We start from the raw sequence: 7,322 nt of genomic DNA on the forward strand, positions 1-7,322 counted from the left end.
GTGATAGAACTGTTCTGTCTGAGTCGCCACATTTCACGGCTGCTAGTTCTACTTCTGAAGAGATCGAACCCTTAACATGGCTTCACAGGTTTTTGGGTTTTTGGTGTTTTTTGCACAAGTTCTGTCTGAAAACCAAACAATTTTGGGTCCCAGATAAACAAACTGAACCCGACCTGAGAAGTCTGCAGTGACCCAGTGGGACCAAACACTGGGGTTCCTCTTCAGTGATGTTTCTTCAGATGGAACCGACTCGTTCCTTCTGACAGCAGCATGGACTTTACCACAGTGGGCCTAACTTTCCACAGTCGGTCTGAGCTGCTGCGTTGCTGCTTCTCCTCCAGATGTTGTCGTTGGATTCGTAGACGTCCGATTACATCCCATAATGTTCCTGAAACTGATCGGCAACACTTAGACCTCTAATGAGGTCGTTTGTCCATTCGTCTGTCTTGTGTAGTTTTCATTTGTTGACCAACACATGGAGGAAGCTCCATCAACAACACGCCGCCGAACACTTCCTGTTGTGCTGATGGAAGTCTGGCTGCTGCGTTGCTGTGTGGACATGATGGAGAGCAGGCGGCTCCAGCAGCAGCATGCCCTGTATTCATGGAGCTTCCTGCCATTATGGCGCCGCCGGACGCGAAGCCGGGCCAGAACCGGCCTCTTTATGTTGTTCATGTGGAGCCGGACAGAATCCACAAGCAGCCGGCTGTCGGTTCAGAACACAGGTGGAGCAAAACCCTCGTTAGATAAACAGGGTTCTCACTGGTTCCTCTGGTTCCTCTGGTTATCGTAGGTTTAAAATGTGGAGGTTAAAATGTGTGATGGAGATATAAGTCATTAGAAACAGACAAACCTGACGTCTAGTCTAGTAATGCAGGTTTAATCGGTTTCTTTATTAACAGCCTCCGTGTGTCTCCTCAGGTGTCGGCCACCTTCGCCGCCAGCCTGGTCACCAGCCCGGCCATCGGCGCCTATCTGTCGGCGCAGTACGGTGACAGCCTGGTGGTCCTGGTCGCCACGGTGATCGCGGTGGCCGACATCGCCTTCGTGTTCTTCGTCGTCCCCGAGTCGCTGCCGGACAAGATGAGGCTGACGTCCTGGGGCTTCCCCATCTCCTGGGAGCAGGCCGACCCCTTCGCCGTGAGTTCACGCCGAACATCACCGACTGACTGACTGACTGACTGACTGACTGACTGACTAATTGGCTGATTGATTGATTGATTGGCTGATTGATTGACTACCAGGCGTACTGAGGACTGTGTTGTGTGTTCAGTCTCTGCGTCGGGTTGGAAAAGACACCACGGTGCTGCTGATCTGTGTCACGGTGTTCCTGTCCTACCTGCCCGAGGCCGGACAGTACTCCAGCTTCTTCCTCTACCTGAGACAGGTAACACACACACACACACACACACACACACACACACACACACAACCACCACAGTGAAACCTCACTGACAAACAGAGACAGAGTAGCTGCAGAGATGTGAAGCTACAGACAGCCGGTCGATAATGTTTCACTGATTAGGATCAATGCAGGAGTTCAATCACAGCTTCATCACCTGTAGATGTGCAGCTCTCTGGTGCTGATGAGTGTCAGCTGATGACAGCGAACCCAGAGCTGTCAGAACCGAGTCTTTGTCAGCAGCAGTTTCTTCATGAACCCTCGCTTGTGTTCCAGGTGATCGAGTTTTCTCCGGCGGCCATCGCTGCCTTCATCGCCATGGTGGGGATCCTCTCCATAGTCGCTCAGGTACGGCCCGACCGTCCTGACGAGTCATTACAGTCTCTGTTCTGGGAAGCAGAACCGCTGCAGGACGGGTCACTGCTGCTGCTCTGTAGATGTAGAGATTTGTTATGGGATGCTGTGGATGTGTTTCCTCATCGTGTGTCTGTGTGTGTCTGTGTGTGTGTGTCTGTGTGTTTCAGACTCTGTTCCTCAGCGTTCTCATGAGAACCATCGGGAACAAGAACACGGTTCTGCTGGGCCTGGGCTTCCAGCTCTTCCAGCTGGCCTGGTATGGCTTCGGCTCCGAGCCCTGGTGAGAGCTCCGTCCTCTGCACCGTGTACAGGTAGAGCAGGTGGTGGAGCTCTGTGGTTCACTGTTGTGTCCTCGTCCTGCAGGATGATGTGGGCGGCAGGAACCGTGGCAGCCATGTCCTCCATCACCTTCCCAGCAGTCTCTGCTCTGGTGTCGCACAGCGCCTCACCTGACCAGCAAGGTGAGCTCACCTGGAGGACGGACTCTCCTCCCTGACACAGCAGTGTTCTCCTCCTCAGGCAGTGTGTATGTGAAAGCTCCATCTGGGTCTCCTCAGACCAGAGTCTCCACGTGTCTCCTGCTGGACTCTGGGCCTCCAGAACCACCACCTCGTTGTCTTTAAACCGTCCCTGTAAACCGAGCGTCAGCTTAAATCCCCGCTACCTGTTGTTGACGTGTGTGTCTCCTGGTGGTGTCCAGGTGTGGTCCAGGGGATGATCACCGGCATCAGAGGTCTGTGCAACGGTCTGGGCCCGGCTCTGTACGGCTTCATCTTCTTCCTCTTCAACGTGGAGCTGAACGACATGGAGCCGGTGGCGGGAAGAACCGCGGACACCGAGGTACCCGACGTTAAAACAGTACCGACGTTGGCGTGTTGTCAGATCGATGTGCTTTGATTCAGCTCATCAGAGTTTTAGTCGGAGCGTCACGGCAAACGAGACGTTTAGAATAAAACGGGTTGAGTTTAGTTTCTGGCTGACGATACAGCCATGAGAGCAGCATGTACAGTCATCCTGCTTCTGTCTCCTGATGCTCCGGATGGGCGTCGGCCAGGCTACAGGTCACAGACGTCCACGTCCTGGAGTCTCCACATGATCAGGAGACGTTCAGGAGCTTCTGGTGAACGCAGCAAAGTCTGGAGATCAGTGACCAGAGTCAGGATTGGTTCAAAAATCACACATCAGGTGGATTTTCAAAAAATTATGAGAACGTATCTGTAACACATGGAATCTGTTTGATCTAGTTTATGGTGAGAAGAACACCTGGATGACTTCACTGGTGCTCAGAACGCTTCAGTAGGAAAGGGAGTTACGGCCAATCAGAGCAGACGCAGGTAGAAGAGGAAGTAACTCCCAAACAGCCAGTCTGGAGTCATGGGCAGGCTGATGGAGGTTAGGGCAGGAAGAGACAGAAGATCATCTGCTGGTGAGCCGAGTTTCAACATCCTTCCATCCATGTCTTCATGCTGCTGATCAGCTCCAACCCTCGCCACCGCTTCCTGTTTATCAATAATAATAATAATAATAATAATAATAATAATAATAGGAGCAGAATGATGTTGGAACTGTCCAGTCCTTCCACAATCCACTTGATTTGTGATTTTTGAACCAATCCTGAATCTGGGAGGTCTTGAGCAACAAACTTGATCTCCAGACTTTGCTGCGTTCACCAGAAGCTCCTGAACATCTCCTGAACACGTGGAGCCTCCAGGACGGGTACTTCAGGAGGTCGTCTGTCAGTGGCGTCTGATCAGCGATTCATTCAATTCTGATGTTGGGTTCAGATGCCACAGAGAGACGGGATGACCCAGACGTTGACCCACCATGTGAAGAATGATGGAATCTCGTCGTAAACGTCAGCGGCAGCAGAAACACGTGTGTTGATTTGATCTGTTTCTCTTCCTGTAGAAGTCGGTCATCCCGGGTCCTCCCTTCCTGTTCGGAGCCTGCGCCGTCGTATTCGCCCTGCTGGTGGCCATCTTCATCCCCGAGCACCACCGATTGGCCGACGTCAAGTCCTGCTCCGCCCACAAGGCTGGCGGTTCCTCCTCGTCCGCTCAGAACGCCAGCCCACTGGCCACGCCCACCAGCGACGCCGAGGACATTGAGCCGTTACTGCAGGACAGCCGCATGTGATGGCTGACCAATCGCAGCGCTGCGCCCTCTCTGCAGGCCCCGCCCTCCCTGCAGGCCCCGCCTCCTCCCCGTGGGGGCGTTTGTTTAGTTCTACCTGCGGCAGCCACACTGACGGGTTTAGTTTAGACGGGCTTCATCAGGAGGTTCTCTCTTAAATTAGCAGAACTGTTTACGTGTTGGTAGAACTTCACCGGTCGTTTCTACACCTGAAGCCATGTGTTGCACCTGCCCAGGTGTGCTGGGGCAGGTAGAACCAAAGGGCGTCTGTCAGTGACCATCTCAGTGGCCTCTTAGCACCAGTATGAACCACTCCCTGCTTTCTAACCGGCAGGGAGGCGGGACCAAACCGGCAGCGTCCCAGCTCATCACGCCGCCGTAGCGTTTCATCACCGCTCAAGCAAAACGCCAAACACTCTGGTTTGAGCTTCTCCCAGGAGACGGTGTGCTCCGTTCTGGTGGGTCCAGCAGCCTTTGGTTCTGCCTCTACCGCCACGTTTTGTAGCCGCTTTTGTATGAACTTCATTAATCAGAGTAAATGATGCTGATGAACCTGGACGAGCTGCTGCAGTCCACGTAGCCGTCGGCGTTTCTAGTCGTTCACCGTCTCCATCGTCTTGGTGTTTGTCATCAACGGAGCTGTTGATCCATCAGCCGCTCACCAACTGCTCTGATAAGAGATGAGGAGTCTTTTTAAAGAATACACGCAGCCGTCAGGAGCAGAACTCACTATGTTTGGACTGAACGGATCAACCCTCTGAACCCGGAGCTCACATCAGCTCACAAAGTCCTGCAGCTCGGTGGAACCAGAACAACCAGAAGACGTCTCTATTAGAGCGCCGTCAAGTGTTCAAACACATTCAGAGTTTATTTAATAAAATAAGTCAATCGACCTGGAATCCACGTGAGCCGCGGTTTTTAAAGTTGGACATTTTTAAATGAGTCTCCATCTGTAGTCGGGTCAGAACGTCTACAGAGGTTTGTCCCGTGAGGCGGTCGAGGCTTCCTGGTTCCACCGAGACGTTGAGATTTGGGTTTTTACAGAAACTAGTTTGAGGAAACTCTGAGACTTTATGAAATATCCCCCCAAAAAATTTTGATGAAATATTCCAGTTTTAAACTCAGATTTTTGTTTGATATGTTCAAGGACTGTTGGAAACCTGAGCGTTGTTTCTGCTCTTTAAAGAGGACTCGCTCTGCAGAGCCGCTGATGGTTCTGGGGTCCAGAGAGTTCATCACAAGTTCAACCGGAGTGACTTCAGCAGACCGATGGTAGAAACCGCCGGCAGCCTTCGCTCACGTTTTAGCGCTCAGTGGTTCTGGTCGGGCAGCCGGTCCGCCTCCAGAGGGACCTTCAACGTAAACACATCCGCTATCAGAACCGTCAGTCTGGTTGCCGCCTGAACTCCACCCATCAGGCCTGCAGAGGTCAGCGCATCAAACGCTCCTCACCCTCGATTGGCTGCACAGCTGAGGCCACCTGGAGGAGGACAGTGGGGGGGGGGGGGGGGGGGGGGCTGGTCACACTGAGCATGTGCGGCTCAGATGGATTGTGACGTCATCGTGTTTCCGCCTCCAGCAGACGGACCAGGTGAGGAAGAAGAACACCTCAGAGTTGATCCTCCGGTACCTTCAGTGTTTCTGTGGGTCAGGCTCATGAGCTGGACTCCAGGCCGGGTTTGGACTCCAGGCCGGGTTTGGACTCCAGGCCGGGTTTGGACTCCTGATCTCTACACGTGGGTTTATAAACTCCTCTCAGCGTGTTCTCTGTGATGTCCTGCAGAGGGCAGCAGACGCCCAGCAGTCCTCCCTTTCATCCACCGGATCAGTATCGGTTCCGTCTCCTCGTCTCTCCTCCTCGTGTCTGAACGCCGTCGGTGCCCCTCCCCTCCCCTCCCTGCTCGCCTGCCGTCCAGGTGGGCGAATGGAGCGCTCCCAGTTACTGACGGAACCACGCGGTGCCATGTTATTTGTTTCTGTCTGTTGTTTCTGCTTTTGTCTGTTTGTTAAACCCGAGACATTCCCGAAGAAACTAACCTGCTGCCGTGGCAACAGCCCGGGATGCTGTCTCCATGGCAACAGCAGTTTAGCTGGTTAAAGGTGAAATAATCAGTTTAAAAACAACTCTGAAGGTCTGCCGGTTACCGGGCTGGACCGCTCAGTTAGAAGCTCACGGTGGGTTGGGTTGGACTGGTTCTGCTGCAGAGTGGTTCTGACTCGCTGGAGCCGGCGCTGCTGGTCGTCCACAACAACCAGCTTCAGAACTTCTGCTTCTAGTTTCTGGTTCTGGCCTTCAGACTTGATCTCACTCAGCTTCTCCTGACCCACTGATCGGTTCAGTTCTCCTGTGGACCCCCTGAACCACCTGGAGCTCCTTAGGAACCAGGAGGACCAGGAGGAGGATCTGGCCGCAGGAACAGAACCTCCCACATCAGCAGCGTCGCAGCTCCAGAAGCAGCTGAGCAGGTAGACGAAGACGTTCAGGTCCATGAAGCCCGACCAGAAGATGGAGGACCAGACCTTCAGCCAGCTGGTTCTCTGAGTTCTGACTGAGTCCTGCTGCTGCTGCTGGAGGACAGACAGCTGCAGGGTGTTCTTCTACCGTCTGGACTCTGTGTGGCGCTGTGGTTCTGTCGGGCTTCACGTCTCACTGGAGCGTCTGCTGGTGATGCTTTCAGAGGCTCAAACGAACCAGAAACATCACATTCAGTAGTTTTAACGTTTTCTGGAGAATCCTGGATCCAGATCCAGTTCAGACGTTTGATTTAGTTCCACTGTTGGGCTTTTATTTTGGAATCATGGCTCCTTCCTGCTCTGACCTCACGTGGTTTCCAGTGGTTCTGCTCCGATTCGTCGCCGAGCAGCTGAAACGTGAGGCGGACGTTTTGCATCGCGGTGAGACGTGAAGCTCGAAGCTCCTGAGCTGCAGCGCTTCTGGACCGGTTCTGTCCGTCTGCGGGTTTGATTAGCCGCTGACTCCTACAGAACACACTCACACAGTCAGACCATGTCTCCAGATGTCTCCAGATGTCTCCAGATGTCTCCTCCCGACGCAGAACGTTTGCTGAACGCTGCACTTTACTTTCTCTGAACGTGCCTCGAACCACCTCCGTGTCCGTTGCGTCTGTTTTTCTATGAGACCAGGAGACGAGTTGCTTCCTGCATCCAGGACGTTGGTCCATCGTGTCTGTGAGAATCATGACGAGGAAAATAAAAGGATGGAGCTGGACTCGGTCTCTGGGTTTTGATTCATGGCTCAGTCTCAGAATCACTCGCAGGTTTAAAGTCGCGTCCTCCCACAGCGACGAAGTGAAACCGTGTTGTCAGCACGCTTTAGTTTCACTTTTTAGATTTTTCATTAACTTCCAAACATCTCAGGTGGAGATTAAATTAAATTAAACCAACGACAACATTCAGGGTGAAGGATCCA

General features: G+C 53.1%; 1 protein-coding gene across 1 annotated transcript; it reads left to right on the forward strand.

Moving 5' to 3' along the window:
* The first annotated feature begins 621 nt into the window (after positions 1 to 621).
* Positions 622 to 7,121, forward strand: LOC103376299 (hippocampus abundant transcript 1 protein-like). The gene is made up of 8 exons (XM_008306676.1): positions 622 to 725; positions 903 to 1,140; positions 1,274 to 1,387; positions 1,679 to 1,750; positions 1,927 to 2,039; positions 2,123 to 2,220; positions 2,460 to 2,599; positions 3,668 to 7,121. Exons 1-8 carry the CDS (start codon positions 622 to 624, stop codon positions 3,893 to 3,895), a joined length of 1,107 nt encoding a protein of 368 aa, XP_008304898.1. The 3' UTR covers positions 3,896 to 7,121.
* The last annotated feature ends 201 nt before the right edge of the window (positions 7,122 to 7,322 follow it).

Source organism: Stegastes partitus, unplaced genomic scaffold, assembly GCF_000690725.1.
Source record: "Stegastes partitus isolate 25-593 unplaced genomic scaffold, Stegastes_partitus-1.0.2 Scaffold3799, whole genome shotgun sequence".
NCBI classification, from domain to species: Eukaryota; Metazoa; Chordata; class Actinopteri; family Pomacentridae; genus Stegastes; species Stegastes partitus.